A 27,006-nucleotide genomic window follows, 5' to 3' on the forward strand; every position below is an offset into this window, starting at 1 on the left:
AAAATGTTATTTTTTTATTTATGTTAAATAAAAACATGAGCAAATCCTTTTTTAAAAAGGGTCAGAATATTCCTTATGTCTCCAAACCATGGATGCAAAGAACTGTTGAGTGCTTTTCCCTCCTCAGGGTCACAACACACTTCCATGTGGTAATCACCTAGAGACAACACAGACTCTCCAGCCGCTGCTCCGGGAAAGTCGCGCGCAGTACATGGGTAAGCAAGGAACGGAACACAGGCACAGCGTATTCTGGATACACGTCCTGTGCTGGCAGTGATCCTCAGTACCAAGTATAGTCATCCGGTTTTGTTTTGTTTTGTTTTTTGTGGTTCTGCTGCATTTTTAAGCCATATATACCACCACACTTTAAAGGTACAATTTTTCACAATTCCAGAATTCTATCAACTGGCAGTACAGGTTAAGTAGCTTGTGTGGCAACATTTTATAAATTCAAAATTACATATGAGAACTAACGTCGTTGCGAATTTTGCCACTAGAAATGTGACCCTCAAGGAGCCACCATTTCCAAAATACAACTGGACACACGTTTACAACGTACCTGTGAATTCTAGAATCAACACGTCATTTCCGACATCCACTGAGACTATAGGAGAGTCTCTGAAAACAAGTGCTAGATCCATGGTTTTTCCACCCATCTACCCCTACACCTACCACATACCCCACAGTCTAACCTCACCAAAGAGGATTTATCCAAACAGTCATGGCAGGTTTGCAATTCTTCAACCTTAGCTCACGTCACAAAGAGTTTTCTATGACTGGAGTCAATGAGAACTTCTCTGTTAGAGAAAGCAAACATTTTCACCTTTGGCAGACTGCCAAGATGATGCTTTATTATAGAATTTATGAAGCTACAGTTTAATAACTTGCAGGTTTTATTAAAATGAATCAAAAAAATGAAAGAAAAGCAAAGGATGACAATACAACCCCATATCCCAAAACTTTCTAGATTTTTTAGTGCAAGAAATGCTGTATCACTGAAGCATTTAAGAGTTCTCATGAAATCCTAGCAAAAAATGTAGTCACCTCAGAAGTGGTAATAAAAAAAGAGAAAACAACCAGAGAGGCACACAGACTGTTGTTGTTTTTTTTTTTTAAAGGATTTTTATACTATATTTAAAAAATCACAAAATAAAAAAGGGTTCAATCAACATGTATCTTATAAGTCCTTCCAGAGTCTCTGTATGCAGCAGCCACCCAGGCCGGCCGACGCCTTTTCTTTCTCTGCTCAGCCTGCAGCTCATTTAAGGATCATTGGAGATGACTCGTGCTCTAGTTCTTAAAATCAGACTTGCTCCGCCAAATCCAAGACCCTGAACTTATCCAAATTGTAGAAACATGCTTTTACCACCCGTCCACCAAAATACCTCCCATTCAGATCAACAACAGCTAAAAGACAAACAGAGAGAGCGTCAGTTAATACAGGCGTCCTGTAAGGCATCGCGAGAGCGTGTTCTACGGCTCAAGATCACAAATTGCATTCTTTTATTCTTGACACTTAGCGCTGCCACTTACCTTTAATTGCTGATTCAACCCTCTCAAATTCTAAAAATATTCGTACTGCTTCATCATCAGGGGCACCAGGAATCTGGGAAAGAAATGACAGTGTAACAGGTGAAGTTACCAACGGACATGTAGCTGAACGTGCTTCCTTCCTTAGCTGGTCCTTGTCCGGGAAGTAATGCAATTCCCATCACACAAGACAAGTCAAACACCAGGGATTTGTAAGTACGATTTGTTCTTCATCAAAAACTCCATTACCCTCTGTTGCTTTTCTGGGTATCTGTCTATGAGAGGCACTGTCTTAGGTGCAAGCAATGAGGAGCTAAGTAAGCGGGGCGCTCTCTGAACCTGAAGCAGTCCTACACCAGCAACACCTCAACAGATTCTGCGGTCATCGGACAGAATGTGAAACAAGAGAGCAGCCGGAGCAGGATCCGAAATTTAAAGAAAAGATCTGTGTTCAAACTGCCTCTCACATTCACTCAAATTCCCCTGTTGGGCTCTCCAAGCAGCCCCCCCACCCCACCTCCCATTCATTCCCAGCACACCCAACCATGCCACTCAGGAGCCCTCCTTAGGCTCCCGGAAGCTGTGACCCCTCCGGGATACCTCTTCCTCCTATCCAAATCCCACCCATGCGTTTCAAGCTCAGCCCACATCTGATTGCTCTATTTTTTGTGACCAAGTCCCATCCTCGACTCCTGTATTTATAGTGACTACTACAGAGTCTAGCAACCGCACATACCCTATTTTTACATGTGCTTATTTCGCTGTTTCTTCAACTGAACACAACACTGAGAGCACAGCCCACGTTTCCTGCCCAAATGCATGTGGGAGGCACTAAATATACACTTGCCCAATGAAAGCAACCCAAGGCAGGTCCAACTAACTGAACTATTATTGGGCACATGACAGTCCTGAATCACCAAACTAAACCTCAATCATAAAATGAAACATTTTATTTCTTCACCAAAAAAATTTGAAGTCCTTCTTGTCGTTATGTTTAAAATTGTTATAACCCTGTAAGAGAAGGGTAACTAAGGAACATCTGTCGCCTTCAGGTCCTAAGAACACACTCACAGCACACCTTGTCTCTACTGGCTGAAAATGTGTGGTAATCTGTCAGTTACAACTTGGGTTACAAACATCAAAAGAAAACCCTCTTACTTCAAATATCACACATTTTCCAACTTTGCCATATTTTTCACACTCTTCCTTGGTTTCCGCTTCCAAGTCTTCATCTACCTCTCCTGCACCAACCATGTTCTATGAACAAAAATGAGTTAGTTCAAGTATAATTTACAAATACATAAATGAGATGAATAACTTTCTTTCACGATGGCAAATGTTCTCAATCCCAAACGACATGATGAAAATTTTCATACTTGTAGTATGCAAAAATTGGTATTGCTTAACAAAATAAAAATATGTATTTACGTTTTTTAACATGCTGAATTAAAGCAAATTATGACGTCATGGCACATAACAGAGTACAGATGGACACTCTTACTCCATTTACTCATCTAACTGAAAAAAAATGTTCTAAGCTTACGTGCTACTTTCAGTATAAGTTGAAAAAGAGTGTCCTACATGGACTGATGCCCAAGTTAAACATGGCTTACCTACTGCTCGAGGCAAAAGTTAGTGTGTTTCAGGTGTGAATAACGAGCGTAAGTGCATGAATACATTTATGTTGTAAAATAACAAGTGAAATAAGTAAATCTTTTGAGAAACACAACATAAAGACACACACATACATTAGGCTTCAAAGAGTCACAGGAGCATAACTAAGCTGAACTTTTAACAATTTCAAATATTTTAAAGCAATTACTCACTGTGGTCTTAAATACTGTATTTAGCAAAAAAAACAACATTAGTGAAAAAGGAATCTAAAACATCAATCTTAATTAATGGAGTCTAACCAGAAGGATCATTTGCAAAACAAATCATTTTCGGTTTTCTTGAACTGTATCCTCCCTCCGTATTAGGAGGGCGGAAAGCACACACATACAGCCCGGGGTGGAGAGACACGCAAAAATCAGGGTGGGAAAACTGGTTTCAATTCTGCTTCTTACCCTTAGGAGGACCACTTTGGTAGGACACTTAAGTATTTCAGTTAATGGATTTGAATCTGACTTCTTGGATGCATCTGCAGCAAAACATTTAAGACGTGGGCGTGTTAGAACATCGAGTCCAAGTTACGATGACTAATTTAATTTCAAGAGTACTTCCCACTATTTATGTCCTCAGAGTCATCTATAAGCTTTTATGCAATCAGTCTCTGAGCAAAACTGTAGCCTTATGTGTGATGAAAATATCTGCTCCGCTTTGGTACAGGTTTTTGCCATATTTCTACAAGTTTTTAGCATCTCTAATCTGTGATTTTTGCTTCATTCACCTCCTCAGTTCACGTAGCTGACAGCACAGACCACAAACCTTATGGATCAGAGCAGTGGCACATGCAGTGTGGCCAACCTAACAAGCAGCGGACTGGCCAGCCACTGGCTGACTCACCGCGCATACCCTCCACCTCCCAAATCAGGGCGACTGCTGACTTCTTCCTCAGACAGGGCTGCCGGTACAGTTTTCTTCTTTCTTTAGGAAAGGGAGCTAAACTAACATTGCCAAAATAAACTCAATTCTGCTCAAAATGTGAAGTTATGTTCATCTCGTTCCAATATGCCCTTAGCACAGAACAGAATAATCAAATGAAAATAAGACACCAAGTGCTACTTGGTGAAGGCATCATGTAGCAACAGACTGTGAAATAACATTACATCTCACAGAGTGATGGATCTGTAAAAAATGAGAAATCACACTTAAAATGAAAGGGCAGGAAAAAAAGTAAAGAACTCTAACAAGATGGACGAACTGTGTGTGGCTCCTTCATGACCCAAAAACTAACTAGGACTTCACCAGTTTAACAAGGTCTTTGCCTAGTACAAATCAGCATGAAATCACTTCTCTGAGTGCTGTTTATTTTCTGCCAGTCTCTCATCTTTTCTCCCCTGAACCTTCCTATCTCTAGGTCTGTTTTAAACAACAGATGAGCCTCTGGAGGGTCTGTGTCCACAACACAGAACTGGAATGCACCATAATCCCAAATTCTTGTGGACTCCAGAGAGGGCCGTCCTCTGGCGTCCTCTGGCGCTGGCCCGCCCCGCCCCCGCCCCCGCCCGGAAGGCGGGCTGTGGAGGACACCCACCTTTCTCTGTGGCATCACCCACAATGATCTTGCCTCCTCGCTTGCTTGTCTTCTCCACTGACAGTGCCGTGCTCAGTCCCTGCTCGTGCTTCCCAAGACCCTGGCCTTCCCGGAAGCCATACTTCTGCATGATTTTATGTGCTACTGTGCCGCTGCGAGGGAGAAAGAAGGAGCTCTTGGACTGGGAGTCACCGGCTACAACACAAACCAGTTTCATGTCACAGCGATCGCCTTCTAAGAAGACAGCGTAAATCCCACATGGCTTCAATGTGGTCACATAGAATTACCAACAGGTCATTCGCTAGGAGCTGTAGGGATGTTCAGGATGAAAAAAATGGAAAACAAAAAATTGCCGAAATCCTGGATACCCCAAGACCATCTTGGAGCCAAGGGAAATGCCCATTTCCTACGAGGTTCTCTCGCACCCTGTGAGAAAACACTGCACGTCCCGCATGCCCCAGAGTCAGCCCTGCTCTACAGTTTCTGACCATGGTTTACTTACAAGTGTGCTTTCACACTATGTAGAGCGCCACATTTTTCTAAATAGTACAACAGAGTTTCCAATGACAGCTCCAAAAGAACTCTTAGAGATCATCCATTTAACAGATGGAAAAATATACTGAGGCCCAGATTAGCTGACCAGCTTAAGGCTGACTAGGAGCAAAGCAAGACACCTAACTTAAAATTCTTTCAGAGGTGCTAATGGTCAAGCAAAACCGGAACCTACAACTCGATTCCCAGACCACAGCTCTTTCTTTAGTATGCAGCATCCAAACTGCACTTGGAGGTGCTTCATGGGTTTCTATGGGGGGCCCCAGTGACCACTGCTATTTAAGGCTTGAATCATAGAACACTGCTTCAAGTAACAGCATCACCTTATTGTTGCCCTTACAAATTCCACGTGAACAAGCCAGCCCAGAGCAGAGAAGCCTGAGGAAGGCTGAGCTACGCCACCCTCTACCTTCCTGGGGTATCTGATGAACACTTAATCACTGTTCAAAAGGAATTCAGCAGCACAAGAACCAGCTTCCTATCTGTCCCCCATTCAACACACATCCTAGGGCCAGAGTGGAAATGTTCTCCATCTACGCTGCTCATAGAGGAGACTACTGTGACCGAGGAACCACATTCATCTTCAAGTAATTTAATAACCGCCAATTACCCACAGAAAGCAGCATAGGTCAAGGAGATGGATCCCAACAAGACCAAATCCTGAAAACCCTCTTGCAGGGCGTGAGGCCCAGCCGTCTACTCCCACGGGCTGGCGCTCTCTCCGGGGCTCTCCGAGTCAAAGCACAGGCACTCAGGGTCACTGCTGCAGTCACAGCAGCCCTGTCAGAGGCAGAGTGGAGGCCTTAGTGTCATGTCGCCTCACTGACAGCTCACAGCATGAGACACACAGAGGCAACACTATAAAACATTCTTTAAACCAAAACGCAGGCCAAGTCCAGTGGGGGTCAAAAAAACCCAAAAAACAAAAAAACAAATCCTCAAGCCCCACCAGAAAGTCAACCTTAAAACTGAATTTTATATGCCGGCAAACAAATTTTAATTATAGTCAGAATGACTAAGTGTTTTAAACCCAAACTGCAGAATCACGATCTTAAAGCAAATGGCTCATTTCATTCGCCCTTTGGATGTAGCATATGTCAGCTCTAATTTGTAAGAGCTACTTTGTTCGCAAATGTTATAAAAATCAATGTAAGTAATTATCACAGGAACTGCTCCTACCTATAGACTCTAACACTGTATCGAAGTCATTCAAAACTTCCATCGGAAGGCTTACTGCTGAATCCAAAACCTACCAGTGTCAGGCCGGAACACCCTCCACAGCACTCAAGCGCTGATTCTTAGGAAGGACGCTCTGTGACCGAATACACCAGTGTCTCCCCATAAGCTCGGGGGTACCCTCATTCCCCAACAAAAGCTGCGTCTACTGACAAGGCCGGCAACACTCCACACCGAGGCTCGTCCTTCTCACGCTACTGAAGTGAGCGCACTCAGAACCATTACCCCATGTTGGCAAGGAAGGAGTTGCCAGGTCCGGTCGGAGATCTAGGTCTGTCTTGTTCCTCATATACGGGAGGAGGGATAGCAGCTTTGGAAGACTGGGAGCGAGGTCTTGAATCCTCTTCGTAAGGGAAATCTCGGGGTACTAATGAATAAAAATAAATCAGGTTTACCAAAATACTACAAAAGAATTCAGAACTAAATTTAAGTAAATCAGTTACTTACAAGGAGTTAAGAAAAAAAGAAATCAGTCTCACAGCCACCACATCACATTTTTAAAAACCAGAGGCAGAACACGGTCTTCCTGATTCCTGCTTTGCTCCCCCTGCTTTTATCTCCTCAAAAAAATTTTTAACGTCCTACTGAAATGTTACTCACCTTTTAAAGTGCTCTAAAATGACAATCTGTGCCTAAAACTTTACGATGTTCTCTATGTTCCAGGCAGACCCAACTAACTCTCTTCTGCTGCTCACAGCGTTTTGGGTACAGGTCTGAAGATTCTACTCTTGCTACCTCGTTAGCCTAGTAAACGAGGGTCTTTGTGACCAGGGACCATAACGCCAGAGCACTGAACAGGGAGGCTTTAAAAAGACCTAGATGCTTGGGTTCCACTCCCACAGACTAGGATTCTATTGGGGCTTATGGTTTGTCAGGTGTTTTCACATAAAAGGTATTTAACAGTGGGGCGCCTGGGTGGCTCAGTGGTTTAAGCCTCTGCCTTCGGCTCAGGTCATGATCTCAGGGTCCTGGGATCAAGCCCCACATCGGGCTCTCTGCTCAGCAGGGAGCCTGCTTCCCCCCTCTCTCTCTGCCTGCCTCTCGGCCTACTTGTGATTTCTATCAAATAAATAAATAAAATCTTTACTAAAAAAAAAAAGGTATTTAACAGTATCTTTTGAATTATTTTCCTTAAAAAGATAACATAAATTGGGCAACAGGTATTAAAAAGCGCTAGGACTGGGCGCCTGGGTGGCTCAGTGGGTCAAAGCCTCTGCCTTTGGCTCAGGTCATGATCTCAAGGTCCTGGGATCGAGCCCTGCATCGGGCTCTCTGCTCAGCGGGGAGCCTGTTCGCCCTCCCCCCTCTCTGCCTGCTTCTCTGCCTACTTGTGATCTCTGTCAAATAAATAAACAAAATCTTAAAAAAAAAAAAAAAAAGCACTAGGACGACTGGATTTTCTTGGGATCGTTTAGGTGTGGTCCAATCCAGAGGATATAAAAATGATCTAGATGCTGTATCAAAGTTCAATTCCAACCCCAATATTCTAGAATAGATCACCGGGAGAAGAAGCAGCAGGTGAGCATGTTTTGGCAATCTAAGTAAATACACACAACACGTGGAAGGAAACGAACTACACAAAAATCTGATCGAGGAAGGCACTGCCACCTTGTGGAAGGCCATGAATTTAGCAGCCTCCAAACCCCAAGAGTATGAAAACCGTAAACTGAGCTACATTTGTTCTAAGCCAACTCCAACTATGAAATGTTAGAGAAAATAAAATAAATTACTGAAAAGCAAAGCATTTCACTGCATAAAACACAAGGCTCAGCCTGGTGTGAAAACTTCCAAAGCACAGGAGTGAAGGGCGGTCGCCCCCTTGGCCTCCCCGAAGCTGCTCCGTGGTGGGGCCAGAGGATGGGTTTTCCGGCCATTACCCTTTACGTGCAGAACAGCTGGCTGCTTCCAGCTAAGACCTCCCCTGACCAGGCCCCAGATGTGGGTCAGAATAACAAAGGACAAGAAACAGATACGTACACTCTTTGTCCTTCTCGACCAGAGAAGTGGGTGGCGCAATGGCAGCTCCGCCCATACCTGCAAGACACGGGAGCAGCCACCGTTAGAGGAGGAGACCCTCGGGTGCCTCACAGCCCGTGCCCTACCACACCCCTTCTGGGGGGCGGGGGGAGCGGACACCAGCCACCTCGTCCCTCCTGCTAACATTTACGAGTTCACCTCTGAGTCTGGGATTAAAAACACAGAAAATGGGCAAAACAGAGGCAGACAAAAGCATCTTTTTCACAGCAGGCACTCAAGAGCCGCAGAACGCAGTTCATGAGTCAAGGCCAGGTGAAAGGACGCAGCCCAGAGCGCGCGGTCCCGCCCAGAGCGCGCGGTCCCGCCCAGAGCGCGCGGCCCCTCAGGAACCAGCAACACAACCCCCTGAGAGTCTGCGGCCTGCGGGGCGGCTCCGTAGGTGTGAGAGACCTTACTCCTTCCGAGGAATAACGGGCAAAGAGAATAAAACCCAGCTGCCCGTGGCACCAATGCTCTCGCGCACGACCCGGCCCACGAGCCCGCCCACTTCCTTCCAGGGCGTCCACCAGCAGAACACCTGTTTGGAAAGGTGGGTGCTTCTGGCTCCTGGGCTGTCGCCATTCCTGCTCCTGTTTCCTGGACAATGACGACACAAGCACCAAAACAGACCCCACTTGCCACCCAGCAACTGGAGAACACGCATGGAGGACACAAGAATTTTTCATTCAATACAAACCCTAACACGCATATTACAACGTAGTAGCCAGTGAAACGATCAAAACAATAAAGTGTCAATTAAAAAGAACTGATTACACGGGGCGCCTGGGTGGCTCAGTAGGTTAAAGCTTCTGCCTTCGGCTCAGGTTACAGATCCCAGGGTTCTGGGATCGAGCCCCGCATCGGGCTCCCTGCTCAGCAGGGAGCCTGCTTCCCTTCCTCTCTCTCTGCCTGCCTCTCTGCCTAATTGTGATCTCTGTCTGTCAAATATATAAATAAAATCTCTAAAAAAAAAAAAAAAAACTGATTACAAACCATGCGGCGCCAGCGTTCCATAAGGTTTCACAAAAGCAACTCCTCCAAAGCCGCATTACGTGCGTCACGGAGAATGCGGCTGGACTAGACAACACACTTATGAAAAAACAGGAACCTGAATAAAACATGTTCTTTCTGAAATACCTCGTATCATTTCTTTTTCACCTTGTCACTAAGACCCAGGTGATGGTTGACTGATACTGAAAAAAATCAGCTCTGAGTTCAGAATAAAAAATGCAGGTGATTACTGGAAATCTGCCATCAATCTGGTTAAAATGTGAACATCACTCTGTTAACAGCAGCATGCAGAACAGCTATAATGCCATTATTTTCCTAAAACTAGACTGTATGGCTCCTGTTAACATTAAGAAAACAATGTCCTTAATATAGAAAACACAGCTCCTTATCCAAAGGGCAGCCAATCTGTACGCTGGCAAGGTTAAGACAAACATTCAACCTATACACTGGCTTCTAAAACAAATCAATTAACATTTGTTAGTTGGTAAGATAATGGATATGGAATGTTTAACACAATGCCTGACACACAGTTAACTCTCCTCTCCATTAGAAAGACAACATAGCACCTGACTGACCATGCTCAGCATGTTTTTTTAAAATTGAGGTGTAACTGCCATATGGCCTATCTGTTTCAGGTGTACAGCATAATGACTTACTGTTTGTGTACACTGCGACCACAGTAAGTGTAGTTAACACTGATCATACACGGTCACAAATGTTTTTTTTACAATGAGGGCTTTTAAGATCTACTCTCTTAACAACTCTGAAACAGGCAATATAGTTTTATTAACTACAACCATGTTGTACACGCACATCCTCATGATCTATTTTATAACCGGAAGCTCGTACCTGTCCGCCGCCTTTGCCCGTCTCGCCTACCTCCCACCTCCACCTCTAGCAACTGCCCATCTCTTCTCTCTGTGTCTCTGAACTTGGGTTTTTGTGGTTGCATATAGTAAGCCTCCTATAAATATATTAAATTCTTATCTGCACTGAAAGATTAAGAATTCTAAATTACTACAGACTTGTTCCTTTCCAACTCAATCAGTAGCTTAAAGTTTACATTAAACCCTGAAGCAGCGTTGGCTGCACCCTGCGGAGGGCCAGGCTTGCCAAACTGCTAGTCATTCGAGCGCGTTCATGTACACGGACTTATGCCGCAACTTTACGGTAACATGACTCTTAGGTCCCATGTTGAAGATGACCACGTGGGTTTTCAGGCACATGAAGACCTTGGATAAGCTGAACAGTGGACCTGTATTTAAACAGCAGTAATTCCCTCTGTGCCCTGGATTCCTCACCTTCAAAACAGGGATAATCACAGCTCCAACTTGGAGCTGTGTAATGAAGCAGGTCATCTATGAAGGCGCTTATTCGACCAGTACCTGGTATCCCATAGACAAGCAGAAGACCTACATTCCTCACTTAAATAAATCTCAACCTGTCCACCAAACTGGTCAGTTAAACCAAGGAAATCCCAGCAATTAAAACACAATGAAGTTAATATTAGAAGCGATCCATTCTCTCAAGAATGAGCACTACTTAGCTATCTAGAGATCACGCAGAACTCAGCTCTAACACAAGGACAATTCTGCCTGTGAAGTTTTAGAGATGGAAGGGGCCGTATGAAGTGCCTGGCTCAAATTCTTGTCGCCCTGCTCTCCACAGACCCTGAAAGAAACCAATGTCCAGAGAAGCTAAGGGATTTCCTTAGATTCCTGCATGTTAGTGGCGAAAACTGTGGGAACGAGTGCCTTGACTCTCTGCTCATGCTGAACAGACACACGGCTGGCGACAGAGAAGAGGTCTGTGTGATGCTGCTGTCAGTAAGGAAACTGGTACGTACTTAAGGTATCCCCGAGATCTCCAAGCAACACACGTGAGAAAGTGATCTCGAAGCACAAAGTGAAAATAGGATATAGGTTAAAACTGTTATGCAAACACGCTCTGCCGGGATTCCAGAGAGAAAATTACCCAAATCGATGTCAACTGAACGATTTACCAAGTTGGACAAGAAAAGCAAACAGCAGGATGTCACCATGTTTGAAACGTGACATTTACGTTTCACGCCTTACTTCTTTTCCGCCTCTCTCGCTCATAATCTTCATCTTCATCAGAATCTGGATCTGGTCGCCTCGAAAACCCACTAGCTTCATGTCTGTCCTTACGCCTCCTGCGGTAACAAAGGCACCAAATATTCATTACAGAGGAACCAATTTAGAGATGTGAACCCAAGGATGTCACCTTGACTTGCTCTTGGTTAGAAAATATCAAGCCTTCTCTTTCCCACTGAACTATTAATTTGGGGGGCTGGGAAGGAGGCACATGTGCAAATAACTGGCTGAAGACTAAATGTAGTAGAAGTGAGCAAAGTGAGAAAAATCCAAAATATTAAACTGAACAATGTAACGGGCACATGGATATAAGTAATAAGAGAAAAGTTTCCTTGATGTTCACCTCTTTGGATTTAAAGCATATCAACAAAGATAATACAATTAACATTCAATATTTATAAAATAAGAACTACAAATAAAGCCTTTTTACCCAAACCTTTAAAAAATATAAATAAAAGATGTATATACACTTTTCAAAATTCCATCTCGCTCAAAATTAGTTAAACTTAAGAAACATTTTAAGTGTTTTGTTTTATCTTCTAAAGTAAGCTCTACAGCCCAACATGGGGCTTAAACTCATGACCCTGAGACCAAGAATCACATGCTCTACTAACTCAGCCAGCCAGGTGCCCATAATGTTTCAAGTATTTAAATAGTTATGATTCTAGTAGAACAGGAAAAATGCCCAATTATTCAACTCCAGATTTCTAAGTTTCTTTTTTAACAATTCACCTAGAATGCTTCCTTCCACGTTTTCTGCATCTGGACGTGAAGTCTGCTCTAGCGTTTGTTTTCACGCTGGAACGTAAGGGCAGGCACACTTTGGAGCTACTGGTTTGGCTCCAGACCACCACAGTAAGGCTGATATTGTAACCAAGGGAACCAGAGTTTTTGGTTTCCCAGTGCATAGAAAAGTTATGTTTTCACTATCCTGTAGTCTGTTAAGTGTGTAATAGCACTCAGCCTTAAAAAAAACAAGTATATACCTTAATTAAAAATATTGCTAAAAAAGGCCAACCACCCTCTGAATTTTCAGCAAGTCATAATCACTGATCATATCACCATAACCAATCTGATAGTGGAAAGTCTGAAATACTGTGAGAATTACCAAGTAACAGAGACATGAGGAGAGCAAATGCTCTTAGAGGAATGGCCCTGAGGGACTCCTGGGTGGCTGAGTCAGGCGAGCATCCAGCCCCTGCACTCAGCGTCAGGAGACGGAGCCCGCTGTCAGGCTCCACGCTCGGCACAGACTGCTTGAGCGTCCTCTCCCTCTGCCCCTCCTCCCACTTCCACACACACTCTCCCTCTCACATACGTCATCTTTAAGAAAGAGAGAGAGAGAAAATGGTGCTGATGGATTGGCTCCATACAGAGCTGCCATTCTAAGATCGATTTACTGGCGGGGGAGCGGGAGGGGGAGTGGGAGAACCTCAAGCAGGCTCCGCACTGAACGTGCAGCGGGAAGCAGGGCGCCAGCTCAGGACCCCGAGATCAGGACCTGAGCCAAAAGCAAGAGTCGGATGTTCAACCAAATGAGCCACCCAGGCGCCCCACCACAAACTTTTAATTTGTAAAAAATACTGCATCTGCAAAGCACAGTAAAATGAGGTATGCTTGTACAAAATCTTAAAAACAGACTGATTCCTTCCAATGACTGCTTAGAACAACCAAGAAAACTAACTTCAGCCTTACAGACAGCACAAAGGTTCACTCATTAATATCACAATGATATTTCAATGTAAAATATCCTTGAATCCAAACAGAGCCTTACTTTTCTCTCTCTTCTATTTCTTTTTGTCTTTCCAGCTCCCGCTGTCTCTGTCGTTCCTCTCTTTGGCGTTTCACTACTTTCTCATAATCATTAGGAAACATGGGATCATATTCATCAGCTAAAGGAATCAGAACTTCTCCTGCAGAAAATCCACTGGGAACAGGATCCTGAGGAAGGTAAAAATGCCAGACCATGTATCATCCTCATGTTTGAGAATTTTACTCACAGTCAAAGAATATGAGCAGGGGCTCTGCAGACCACCCATCTGCCTCCTTTGTTTTACAGAAAAGGAAACAGAAGCCCAAGGAGGGTTAGTGACCTGACAGAGCCACACACGAGGTAGCTATGTAGCAGCTGAACCAAGAGTTCCCCGCTCAGTTTAGTATTAATTCCATAAATACCTTAGGGCATCTTGCTGCAATTCCTAAACAAGCTGCCACCATCTAAAATTTCAAGCAATACATTTGACTCTTTATAATAAACAATGAATATTTTCATTTTAATATGTCTCTATGAAAACTTAAATAAATAGTCCATGAATAACAATCATTCTTGTGGTCATTTTAGATTCTAATTTTAGATTCTGCTTACATGGAAACATGATATATCCAGAGTTCGCAATAAAAGCAGAAAGGCTTTCTGAAACCCTTTGGAATACACATCCCTTTCCACGTGTGCAGCATTTCAGGAACTGAGTCTGGCACAGGTAGATAGAATTCCCTTCATCATTCATTCTCTTAGGGTCCACTAAGATCATTTTGCATTTTTCTGTATATTTAGAAACTGAGGCTACTCTTTGAGAGTAAAAAGGTAGCCTTAAAGAAATCAGAAAAACAAAAGGTAGACAGAGCACAGCTGACCTGAAAACGGGGACCTAAACTTCCACACTTTCATGTTAGTTTTCTTAGCATTAACTCCTCCTCAGTTATTTGTGAGAATGAGATGCTTTAACTGGTCTCCACAGGTACCCCACGCAAGCACAGGCTGGGACTAAGGTCTCTAAGGGCTCACCCTGCACTGCCTTCAAGAAGGACACTGCCCACACTCACAAAGGCAGGACAGTTGTTCATAAAATGTATTTTGTATTTGAACATAAATACAAAGAGCTTATGTCCACCATCAATGGATCTAAATCCCATCATTCCTGCATTACACGGTACCCTCTGATGTTTTGTAAATGTGAAAACACACATTTCAATGCTTCCTTAGAACTAAAAATCAGGAACCACAATGTCCTATGAGTATATGAGAAAAACAGCTATAATCAGCTTCAGGCCTGAACAGTGGAAAGTTTACCCAAATCTATTTAAGGAAAGGTTCCCAAAGCGTAGTTACGAATTTGCATTCATATAAAAGACATTTTAAAAAACACAGAGGCACATGAACAAGATTTTCTTTCAGTTATTATTCAGACAAGACAGAAACTAACAATTAACTCTTCAATTTATATAATACTATCACCACAGAGTTTCAGACAGAACTAACTGTCAATACCAAGGTTAATTCTTTGTCATTTCAAAATCTGAAAGTGAACAACTTTTACTGTATAAAACCTGCTGAGTGGAACAATGAGACATCATCTCAACATGCTATCAAGAGTAAAGTGATCTGTCCAGTTTTTTTTTTTTTTTTAAAGATTTTATTTATTTATTTGACAGACAGAGATCACAAGTAGGCAGAGAAGCAGGCAGAGAGAGGAGGAAGCAAGGTCCCCGTTGAGCGGAGAGCCTGACGCAGGGCTCGATCCCAGGACCCTGGGATCATGACCTGAGCTGAAGACAGAGGCTTTAACCCACTGAGCCACCCAGGCGCCCCGTAATCTGTCCAATTTTTAAAAATTTAAACGTTAACACCCCAACGCTGGAGAAACTAAAACACTCGTATGCTGTGGGGATATCACAGAATCAAGACACAGTAACAGAAGACAGTGAACCAGTTTTTGATGAGATGCAGTCAGGGAAAATTAGGTAGATAATCTGTGGGGAAAGTGCTGACTGATGAAGAATCCCCAGAAACCTCTCCACTGAGGGACCCCTTTCCTCCTCGACAGATGATCAGCCTGCAGGACCAACACCTGTTCTTCTGGCCCAGAAGGCTCAGGATAAAGGCAAACGAGGGGAGCAGACTGCAACCCAGAACAGTCTGGACTAAATCTAAATACAGAAAGGAGGGGTCAATGCAGTTGGGACTGTGTCTCAGGTTCATTTGGGTTCTTTCTAAGGGGTGTGGGGGTGCGGGCTGGGACGAGGATCTTGCTAGAAAGAGCAGTAACCGCATATTCTAATTATTAGCCTTTCGGTCATTTTTCATCAAGCCATTTGTGTGCACAGTCACATCACACTCCTGCAGTCACACTGCTTGACTGCCACCTGCGGAAGGACGGACGTTCCCTGATGGTGGGCGTGGTTTTAACCACAATCTACGCTGAATTCACTTAGCCCTCATTCTGTGTCATCTGAACTATGTTCTCTGTTATCTTTGTCCAGATCCTCCCCATCCTCACTAACCCGTTTACAGAGCTGACGATGTCTGTTTCTTTGTTTTCAAGATGATGTAAAATCGCTGAAGGTAATCAAGGTTCGGTTGACAGAATTTCAACCTTTTCTCTATTTTCATCCATGATAAGACGATAAGCACTAACATTCCTTTTTGACAGTAGAAATTAGGAACAACCCATATATCCAGCTTTAAGTAAACTAAATAAATTATAGTATACCCATCTGAGGAAGTACACTGAAACCATTAAAATGATCATATAGTCCTGTACTTTTTAACACAGACGGTCACCATAAATAGAGTGAGAAAAGCAAGTCAGAGAACAGTAGACAGAGGAGGCAGAGAATGGAACGCTATTCCAAAACTAAAGTTTTTAACGTCTAGAGGGTAGGAGTGAAGTCCTACTGTTTTCCTTTCTGCACCTCTCCAGTTTCGGATTTTGCTATGATGCATTATTTTACATTCAATACTAATTTTTAAAATTCAGTTGAGAAGGACACTGGCTAGCCTACAAAGACCCACTGAGGGGGACGGTGCTCTGAGGACACGCAGGTGAAACAGAAGAGCCCATGGGTGGGGGTGCCTAGGGCTCACCTTCAGGCCAGCTGCGACGTGCGGCGGGGTGTCCACGATCTGCCGGTCGTCTGAAGAGCCGCCTCGCTTTAGGTCAATTACTGGGGCAAGTACTGTACTCTGTTTCGTTCTCTGGCTCTAAAATCATGGAAAAACAAAAGGACACTGAACCTCCAAACTAAAACTCATACTGTTTATAGTAAAGCTTCGTGGTCTCTGTAACAAGCCTCCAGATATGACAAAAGCAATCTTAAAGCAACAGCCTTTTAATTTAGTTATTACCATTATCACATACCAATTACTGTAGCCTTTTTTTAACAACACAAATTTCCTCTATTTTGATAAAAGGTTTACAGTAAGCTTAGTTTCTTTTATTTAAATGTGCACATATATAATATACGAGAAAAGCTCTAACACCGATTTTCCCTCTGAGCACAGGAGGGCACGTCTGCAGCGGCACGACCCCCTCGGAGTGGTGGCAGTCCTTCACCAGGAACAGGGGTGCCTGTACATCCTCAGCAAACGCTACCTGCGGATTAGGAGCTTTCCCCTCCCAGTCGCATTTAAACTTCTGCCTCTTTTATTACGAACGCACAGAAAAAACTTTAAAGAAAGAGGAGCGTCCTCCTTCGCGTCGCAGCAGCCACTGTCCCCGCGTTTCCACATTTTCCTCACGGCGCGGTATTCCGCACTAAACCATCGGAAAGGAGGTTGGAGACTCACAACGCTTTCCTTTAACCTCCCCAAACTAGACTTTCTTTTATGTAGGCGCAGTACTACCACCGCACCCAGTAAAATCTATGATCCCCTGCACCATTTCCCATCCAATGTACACTCAGGTTTTCTAAACTGTCCCCTAAAATGACACTTAAATAGCTGATTTTCTTTTGAACCAAATCACACCAAAGTTCCACAACTCATTTGATTGTTAGAGCTCTCAATTTAGAAGATTCCTTTCCCAGCGCAGAGCCTCTGTCTCCTGTTTTTCCCGACACCTGTAAAATGCCACATGTTCTAGACCAGTCTGATAACTTCCTGGCGGTCTAGTTTCACTTACTACTCTACGCCCTGTAATTTCGGAAAATAGTGCCTCCCAGGTATGGTGCTGGGCTCCGTTTGGTCCCAGCGCTGCAGCCCGTGGGGTCGGGCTGTCCGGCAGCAGCGCGAACCTCAGATGGGCAGGACAGTGACCATCTGGTCTTGTGCTTATGAAGCTTTGATGCCCCCTGTGCAATTTAAAGGGTTGCAGGTTTTCACTGTTATTACTACAAAAGGCTCAAACTAAACCACCTTCCCTCTTGAATTTACCAGTGCTTACAATGTTAAGCAAACAAGCTTAATCCAATCATTAAACACAAAATCCACCAAAGAAATACCACCGGTGAGAGGACAAGGAGGGAGATGATCAAAGCACGTACTCTTCTATGACCCCACAGAGGAGAGCGCAGCTCCATCTTCCCGGTTTATGTAAAATTGTCTCCACCAAACACCTTTACAGGTTTGGTTAAGCCAACCTAGTACTGAGTAATTTATTAGTCAATTAAAGCTATGAGAATCAATGCAACGTACCTTAACTTCCCTTCAAGAAGAACAAAATACTAACTTCACACAGCAATCTCAAAAAGATAGAAGAAAGTTAGCAGAAATGATTTCACAGGCCGGTTTTTATTCTGACCTATCTTTTAAAAACCCATCTGAAAGCGCAGGAGACAACCAGGTAGCTGACATCACTCTACTGGAGAAGGGAAAACCTGGCAGGCACAAATTAAACGGAGGCAGATGCTACAGAGGATGTCCGAGTCTAGACTCCTGCTTCTCAGCATCTCACACTTTTGCATGTGAGTGAAGTAATTGCACAGAAAAATTGGTACGTGATGAATACATTTCATTAAATTTTCTAGTACATTTTTTGAAAGGATCTATTTTCTGAACCGTATTTTATATAAGCTAGTTTTTAACCTACAGTAAACACGCTCTGACTGGAGAAAGAAGTGATCCTGAAGTTACACTGGGCAGGAGAAAACAAACTGGTTAGATTTTTAAAATTTGGCTGCAAGTGATCTCTGAAGCTGACAATATTTACACTGGTAGTTAAAGAATTAGCCCGGTTTTTAATCTGTGTACATCCAGCAGACTTCTCTTCTGCTTTGTTAGTCCCCACTGACCTAAGACTGTTCACGAGGTACATCCACTCAATCTAACTGAATTTACGTCCTTCAGCGCGACACTGCTCCTTACGGCCAGCGCCATCTCACTAAAGGGCCTACCAGGCCTTGAAGAATGACACATGACACGGTATGAACCTTTATTCCTAGATCTCGTGTGCAGAGTAAAAATTACATGAAATTCAGAAAGATCTAAAAAACTTACCAATTTAAAAAAACTAAAGGGAAAAATAAGACTTCCTCTGCTGATCTTCCCTTCACGTAGGGTGAAAGTTTAAAACAACAAATTCTGTCTCTCTAAAAATACTGGCATAAAAAAAAGTCCATCTCGTCATGATGAAGATGAAAAAGACAAAAACCCTCATGACAAGAGCTGACAAAACAAACTAAAATTTTCAGACACTGTTGCTTTACCGGTGGGTATCCTGACCCTAAAAACCTTCCACAGCGCTGAGCACTGGCGAGAGCACGTCAATACGGCCACCGACTGAGGAGGTGGTAAAGGGAAAGAAAAATAATTCCAGAACTTTAAGAAAATGTTTATGATGTAAAATTCCAAACACAAAATGTCAAGAGAACAGGTTCATGAATCCTTCAATCTCTCTGACCCGGTGACACCAGCGACTGCGTTCTGGGTGCCTCCTCACCTTCCCTGCCCAAGAGTGGATTAATTTAAAGCAAATCCCCTAAATTCAAACTTTTTTTTTTTTAAAAGATTTTATTTCTTTACTTGAGAGAGACAGACAATGAGCGGGGAGCATCAGTGGAAGAAGCAGCTGCCTGCTGAGCCGGAGCCGGAGGCTGGGCTCAATCCTCCTGAGACAAAGGCAGTTGCTGAACCAACTGAGCCATCCAGAAGCCCCAAAGTCAAACATTTTATCAGTAAATATTTCAACAGATCTCTAAGGCAGGTTTTCTTAAGTTCTTGTTTCATTATTGGTTTCCCCTCAAGAAACTTTGTAATACATTCTTCCCTGCCCATAAAACTTCACCACAGATGTACTATGTATCTGTTCACGTACCTGATGTGTATCTGTGCTCCACACATAAGAAGAGCAGTTTTTACCCCATTAAGACAATATTCACCCCCTTCAGGGGGATACAGCCTCCACTGGGTTATATGCTCTAAAACATAAGGGCCTTAAAAAACAAGCAAATCAGATACCATTCTTGTTCCTACAAGTGTAATACTCAGTGGATAACTGTGTTCGGAATGTCTTATATGTCATTCAGTTTCAGTTGTCATCAGTGCCCAGCACGTATACGACAGGAACCAACCAATTCCTCCCCTAATACATCCGGCCGACACATGCAGACCACCCTGAGCCGTCACTAACGCAAACAGATTATCAATTCCTGCACAGCCTCACTCCTCCGCGGGCCGCCCTCACACCACCTACCACCAACAGCAGACTCCTAGAACCGGACCCAGGAACACAGCGAACGAAGCAACACTTCACCCACATTTTCGGCCAACCTCAGACATACCGAATGAAGCCTGAAAACCAGGGTCATTGCTGGAAACAGTCCTGCTTTTTCCTTCCTTCCGATTCCCTGAAACAGTTCTATTCCCAGGATTGGAGAAGCACAATCACCTTCCCTCCGTACTTCTCCGCTCGCAGGGCCTCTCCCTGTAGACACGTTTGCCCTCCGCATTTGCAACACAGGCAGAGGAGAAACCCAAGTACCCGTGCTCCCGAGGAGGAATGCTCTTTGTAGATCTCTGCTCCCACCCGTCGGGGCATCTTACCTTGGCCTGCGTCAGGGCTGCCTTCTTGACCTGAAGCTGAGACTGCAGAAGTTTGAAGTTTTTGGACCAGCCCTCCGTTTTTGAATCACTGGTCTCCACTCCTAGGTCATCGTACAGGGACATCTTCCCAGTTTAACGCTGAAAGGCAAGGGGGAAGAGGCTTAAAGGACACAAAATACAGGAAGGACTTCACATCTTTCCGTGTTAAAATGACTCAGTATCATGGAATTTTAAAGGTGAAGGGTACTGGGAGAGAACACCTCGTCCAGGAAGCTTCAGCAACAGAAGCCAAGACCGATGCTGCCAATCACTGCCCCTTCTAATGCTGGAACCGCGTGTTAGTTTACAAATAAATTTGCAGGATCAAGTAATTCAGGAGTGAAATCATGCAATAGATCTCTAAGGCAGATCTACGCAGATCTATGCTGCACTATTGCATATAATGATTACTAATAATTTCATATTGCCAATTTTATGTATCCAATTCTTAAAAGTTCTTTTTTGTCTCAACAAAAAGTAGAAAATTTACAACAGTGCATTACCAGGTTGACTTAGCACTATTAGCTATGTTTTTATAAAGAAGAAATCTAAACATGTGCCTAAAAATGTAAAGAAAAACAGAAATGACATGATGTGGTATCACGGATGCTGTATTTTCATAAATCCTGAATGATTACTGAGGAGAGCAGAGAGCAGATCATAAACACCCTGACTTCCTCATATTCCACCAACCTGAAGTTTATAATCTCTGAGAACACCTATTACTAAGATAATCAATAATCTACAGTAAGTGATCAATACATAATACCCTTGCTGATCAGAGGAACATAAGACAACAACAGAAAAAGCCAGAATTCCCACTCAGGAAGCCTTATCAAGCTGGGCCGGAGTAAACGCAGCATTGCTGGAGAAACCTACTAGATGCCACCATTAAAGCCGAGCCTCCTACAGAACTGGGACTCTGCGAGATAAATCTGCCCATGGTCACGGTGGGAAGACCCATTTCAAACCTAGTCATGGGAACAGCACAACCTAAATCCCTACTATCACCTTTTTAAAAAAATCAATGTTCTGGGTGAAACCACAACAGAGACCACTTCCCAAAATTTAAAAAAAAAAAAAAAAAAAAAAAAATCAAATCTCCTTCTCACAGATGGAAAGAGAAAAAAAAAAAAAAACTTCACGGAAATCCCGAAATTGCACAATTTTCAGCATAGGTACTTTCTGATTTATGGACACATTCCAAAAACTTTTGTCAGTTCCCAGGTCCAGACAGCATTTTGCCATAGAAACCGTGTTAAACAAATCCTGTTTCACCTGTGTCTGTCTCTCAGAAAGCGAGGGTAATATAGACGAGAAGGAAAATATTTAATCTTCTCCGGTTGTGTCTGACTCAGGGCAAAAACTTCTCTCTGGCATGTTTACTACTTCTCCGTCCTCTAAGGCTGGTACTCTAAGACCCTGCCACCGCAACATCCTGGCCAACCTTGGTCCCACTCTGTGTGGGGTGGCTACCAACATTACCCCCTGCCACCTCCCGGAAGAGCTGGTCGGGTCTGAGCAGAGCAGCTCTTGACCTGGAAGTCAGAGCCCAGGCAACTGTTGCTGCTTTTCGGTTTCTTCTATTCCTTAATAGGAATAGGTTTGATTTCTAAATGCAAGGCCCCCAAGGCAGTACAGAAACATGGGGAATAAAGGAGAGCCCAGGGTACTGGTGGCCGACTGCTCTAATGAATCACCTACAAATCGAGGCGAGCTTGCATGTTCTCCTCAGTAGGCTTCTGTGACAACTCACCCGCTCGGCTGATGGCATGAACAAAGAATTTCCTAGACAGCGTCTCTAACAGGGAAATAAATGCCCACTGCCTGCAGTGCCAGACAAAGTGAGCGTTTTACTCAGGAACTTGGCAGCCCATTGTCACGTTATGCTGGAGTCACTGAGGCAATAAAGAAACAGCAAGGAAAGCCCCTGGCGGCCACTTCAGAACCCGTTTTAATCCACACTCTGGGAAACCCCAGGAGCACCCGGATCCAGCCCACTGAGTCCGCTGCTCTCTCCCCAGACTATGACCACGTCTGACCCAGACAGAGCTGAAAAGGAAGGCAGGCCAACTGCACAGGTAATGCTCTATTTGCAAACCCCTTCCAAGCCATCTTTCCAGAAACTTCTGGCCAACACGAGTGCCCAGAAGAGCAATGCACCGGAGAACTTCAGAGGCTTTCATGCACCTTCTGCAGAGCCCACGCGATATTCAAAACGAATCGTTCTTATCTAAATACATATCCTTACACTTTAAATTTCATCTGAAGAACTCGGAGCAACAGCAAAGAAAAACAATGCTGAATGTCCTGCCTGCTCCTGTGGTTCTCGAACTACTTCAAGAACGACATGCACTTTTCATCCAACCTAGTCTACCTGTCTGGGCTCTCTTCATTCAACCAGTCACTAAACGAAAGCCCAGTTAACCTGTGGGTTCAGTTGTTTTCTCTTTCTTTATACTCATAAAGGCGAGGGACGACAAACACATCCTGGGAAACAAATACAAACAACGAAGCTTTCAGGGAAATTACAAACAGATAAATTACCAAACTTTGTTAGCAACCCAAACTCTGCTTCTCCCTGAACTTCTTCATAAAAAACTTCAGAACCTCATCAAAAACGGTATTTACAAATATGTTTGTGCCAATGGAAATAGGTTAACCAAATACCCACTGAACTATGAAGGGAAAAGATTAGCTTATCCATTTTTGCATCTCCGATTTCTGGCACAGGAAATAAACAAACATCTGCTGAGATACTAGTAATTAAGTCAAGTCTGTGCAGCCACGTGAATCAGCAGGGAAACGACACAAGGCCCGAGGTCCCACTAGAAAGGTAGAGACGGGCAGAAGGTCTGGAGACAGACGGTTCTAATGGCTGTACAGTGTGTACGTACCTGCTGCCGCAGTCCCGCGCACTTAAAATGCTTCAAATCCCAAGTGGTGTGTGACATACACTTGGCACACACAAACAAAAGACGAGGTAAACAGGAAGGAGAAGCAGCAGTGGGGGAGAGGGCCTGAGGTGACAGGCTGCTGACGGACACTAGCACATCTGCCTACAGGAAGCGTAAACGTCCATGCAATTATTTCCCCACATTTGGGGGCAAAAGAAAGTCCAACAGTACAGAGGATCTGCTCCTCCACCAGAGTTCTTCCACCCAAGAATCCAGTATTTCGCCAAGATTTCACAGCTGAATTAATGAGGTCCCACGGGGCCACACTTCCAGTGACTCCACTTCCAAATCGAAGGCGGTCTGCTGACAGTTCCGTCTGATCCTCCTCCCTCCCCAAGCTTCGAAAATCACTATGCAGCAGAATCTTATGTTCATCTAAACCTCCATTTCTGTTCTCAAAACTTTCGAAAACACACTTCAAATATTAGAAACTGATGTCATCTCCCAGCATCTGCTGCTTTTCTGTGAACACAGAGCTTCTAGATCAGATCTGTTAATCACAGAAAACGAGGAAGAGCTTTCTTCGCTTTTCTCCCTGGAACAGAACTTCGAATCCACAGAACTGGATTAATCACAGCAACAACACACGTGTCATCCATCCACACATGTACGGCCTGCTTTCCATTACCGGAATGCTACAGCACCAGTGAATTTGCCAAGAGTCAAAATCTACTTCCTGATGCCCACCCCTCCCCATCCCATTCAAGTGATTTCTCCAGCCCAGGGGTGGGCAGCACCCTGCATCCCATTCCCACTAATTCCGGACTATTCTTTGACATAATGTGATTTCCTTAAAAGGTCCCACATTTTGATTTCAGCTGTTTGAAGCACTTCTAACATAGCAGAGTTGATTCATTCGCTCTTCCCACTGCAGTCAGGGAAATGGAACAAGCACTGAGGAGACCGCCCGCACATGAACTTAACCTAATGCCTGCTGAGACGTCACAGGGCCGAACACATTCACTTCATGAACTCTAGTGACAGGTAATAAAAACCAGCGTTAACATTTGGATACACTACAAGCCAGGGACAAATACAAACACGGACCTGAGACTTTTAGAACTTTAAAATACCCGTTACTTTTGTATGGTAACACCAGGCTTTGATCAATGCATCTTTCTTGATGCACTGTTTTCTTTTTCCTTAAGAAGAAACACGGTAAACACGGTTCTGCCAGAAGAACGATGACTTGATAAAATTCTACCTAAGCTGGCAAAGTATTTTTTTAAACGTGCAACTAGTAGAAAAACCATGGAACGAGTCCTCTCAGAAGCAGCCCACCTAGCTCATGTCACATGATCTCTGAAGCCTTCGGTGACTGCCACCCCCACATCAAGTCCTCGTCCTTGGTGTCTTTCCCCTGAACACACTCGGAGCAACTCCCATAGGTTACGCGGCCTGCTGGGTGACACGCCTGTCTCTTCCCCTGTTTCAAGGCCCTTAAAAGGGCTGTTTTTGTCTTCATCTTTGTATCTCCAGCTGAACACCATGCTCTGAACACTGTAACACTTTGTAAATATTTTCTAAATGCTATTAAGTGCACCTACTTAATTTACGTTATCAAACAATAAGATCTTCAGATCAGCCTTTTAAGGACACAACTTATTTTAAGTGGTTGGTATTCGACATACGTGTGCTAAATTTTTTTTTTTCAAAGATTTTATTTATTTGTCAGAGAGAGCGAGCGAGAGCGAGCACAGGCAGACAGAGTAGAAGGCAGAGTCAGACGGAGAAGCAGGCTCCCTGCGGAGCAAGGAGCCCAATATGGGACTTGATCCCAGGACGCTGGGATCATGACCTGAGCCGAAGGCAGCTGCTTAACCAACTGAGCCACCCAGGCGTCCCATACGTGTGCTAAATTTTAAGTTGCACACCGTCATAATGGGAGAAAAACCACCACGACCATACAACGGAGTCGAAGTCCGAGTTCTGAGCACCTAAAGCAGCCGCATGGTAAGAGACCTTTTTAAAAAAGCATTAAATAGATACTCATGTAACATACAGCAAAAATGAAGCCTAAAGAACATGGGGAAGTATGTACAGACAGAAAGGAAAAGCAAGGGGACTACGGGGCGGTGCATGTTGATGTTCACACAAAAAAATACGTAATAAGCAATGAAAGAAATCTGCCCAGCTGTAAAACTTACAACGGCTTTTTAAAGAATAAAAACATTTTCCCCCTGTATGTCCACCTCTGCCACCCTGGTTACATTCCTTCTGAGGCTGGAGAGTCTGGCAACACAGTCCAAGAGAGTCGCCTGGAATGTGGGTGTGGAACAATCTCTCCTCCGCCATCCACTGTTATGTCGGCCTTGGGGGATTACTAGCCCTGGATGTTCCCTGACGATAACTGAAAACAAACCGGGTAAAAAAGAAACCCCTTCTGCACATTCACGGTTGGGAACACACCGACACCCCCCCCCTTCCTGATTTCCATAAAGGCGATCTTCAGTTGTCCCAGAACTCCGCTGCTAACAGCCCATCACACCTGTCACACTCCTGTCTCGCAACCTACCCGCTCCAAGCTGTACCTCAGGCCGCATGTCCCTTAAGAAAACTCTACAACGCACCTTCTGTTTAGGTTCCTAATGCACAACCCCCCGTTCCTCAAGTATCTCTGTTACGGTGAATATGGCGGTGACCTGTATCCCCTAAATGTGCGGAAACCGAGGTGCATCCTTTAAAAGCTGCACCTGCCGCCAGGAGACACAGTGCTCAGCGGCCCTTCCCCAGGACACGCCACTTTCCACCCGGAGGCCTGGCGCCAGCAGCAGGGGCCTTCGGCGTCTGCCCTCGACGGCCTTCTCTCGAGCCCACCCGTCCAGCCGCTCCTCGAAAGCACCCCACCTGCAGATTCCAGAACGCGCGACGGCGCTCCCCCGCGGCGAGCCTGTCCCCGCTCGCGCGCACCTCACCCAACGCGTCCCAGACCCCGCGCTCGGCATCACCCGCGCCGGGAAGCCTCGGGTCAGGCCGGGCGCGGCTTCTTACTCAACGCCGGTTTCCCGAGAGCCCAAACCCCCGGAGAGGAGGAACCCGGTCTTCCTCGGCCCGCGTCCGCTGCTCGGCGCACACGGTCCGGGCCAGGGCAGGTGCCCCGGGGCCATGCCTGCGGCCGGAGCGTCGGGGCAACGACGCCGCCTTCACCAGGTCCGGGGCCGAGGCCGCCGGAGCTCCGCCTCCCGCCGCGCGTCCGGGGGAGCCCGCGTCGCCGAGGGACGTCGGCATCCGGAGCCCCCCGTCCCGCCGCTCCCCTGCTCCGCTGCCCGGGCGCTGGGGGCGGGCACACGCGTGCTGGGCCCCGGGGGACACGCGCCCGGCGCCCGGGGTCGAGGCCCCGGGGCGACTTTGTCCAGCCCGGACCGACGGAGGGGAAAGGAAGCGTGCTCGGGTCGGAGCGAGGCAACACCCGGACGGGAAGGGGAAGGTCAGGAGGACCGGGAGAGCTCAGGGCCCGGTGACCCGAGGCGCATAAAGAGGCGGCGGCGGCGAGCGCGAGGGGCAACACGGCGGGTCGCCCTCCGCCGGGGCCGCGGCCACGCTGTCCGGAGGCCAAGGGCTCGGCGGCTGCGGGGGGTTCGGCCCGGGACCTCTCGG

General features: G+C 45.1%; 2 protein-coding genes across 5 annotated transcripts in view; one reads left to right on the plus strand and one right to left on the minus strand.

Moving 5' to 3' along the window:
- RBM17 (RNA binding motif protein 17) overlaps window positions 1–27,006 on the minus strand; it is a 27,279-nt gene continuing 273 nt past the window's right edge. The window contains exons 2-12 of the mRNA XM_045072326.1: window positions 20,414–20,551; window positions 16,520–16,636; window positions 13,430–13,596; window positions 11,617–11,714; window positions 8,492–8,548; window positions 6,740–6,881; window positions 4,727–4,878; window positions 3,597–3,670; window positions 2,689–2,787; window positions 1,534–1,606; window positions 1–1,407 (exon numbers count right to left, since the gene is read on the minus strand). Coding sequence (XP_044928261.1) covers window positions 1,304–1,407; window positions 1,534–1,606; window positions 2,689–2,787; window positions 3,597–3,670; window positions 4,727–4,878; window positions 6,740–6,881; window positions 8,492–8,548; window positions 11,617–11,714; window positions 13,430–13,596; window positions 16,520–16,636; window positions 20,414–20,536 — 1,206 coding nt within the window. The 5' untranslated portion in view covers window positions 20,537–20,551 and the 3' untranslated portion in view covers window positions 1–1,303. The remainder of the gene's footprint in view (window positions 1,408–1,533; window positions 1,607–2,688; window positions 2,788–3,596; window positions 3,671–4,726; window positions 4,879–6,739; window positions 6,882–8,491; window positions 8,549–11,616; window positions 11,715–13,429; window positions 13,597–16,519; window positions 16,637–20,413; window positions 20,552–27,006) is intronic.
- LOC101684252 (translation initiation factor IF-2-like) overlaps window positions 25,188–27,006 on the plus strand; it is a 9,318-nt gene continuing 7,499 nt past the window's right edge. For 2 of the 4 annotated variants that reach the window (XM_004757935.3, XM_004757934.3), the window contains exon 1: window positions 25,188–26,836. In XM_004757935.3, coding sequence (XP_004757992.1) covers window positions 26,065–26,836 — 772 coding nt within the window. In that variant the 5' untranslated portion in view covers window positions 25,188–26,064. The remainder of the gene's footprint in view (window positions 26,837–27,006) is intronic. The other 2 variants (XR_006604414.1, XR_006604415.1) reach the window with 2 other exon arrangements.

Source organism: Mustela putorius, unplaced genomic scaffold, assembly GCF_011764305.1.
Source record: "Mustela putorius furo isolate JIRA1106 unplaced genomic scaffold, ASM1176430v1.1 tig00004033_pilon_pilon_pilon, whole genome shotgun sequence".
Taxonomy (NCBI): domain Eukaryota; kingdom Metazoa; phylum Chordata; class Mammalia; order Carnivora; family Mustelidae; genus Mustela; species Mustela putorius.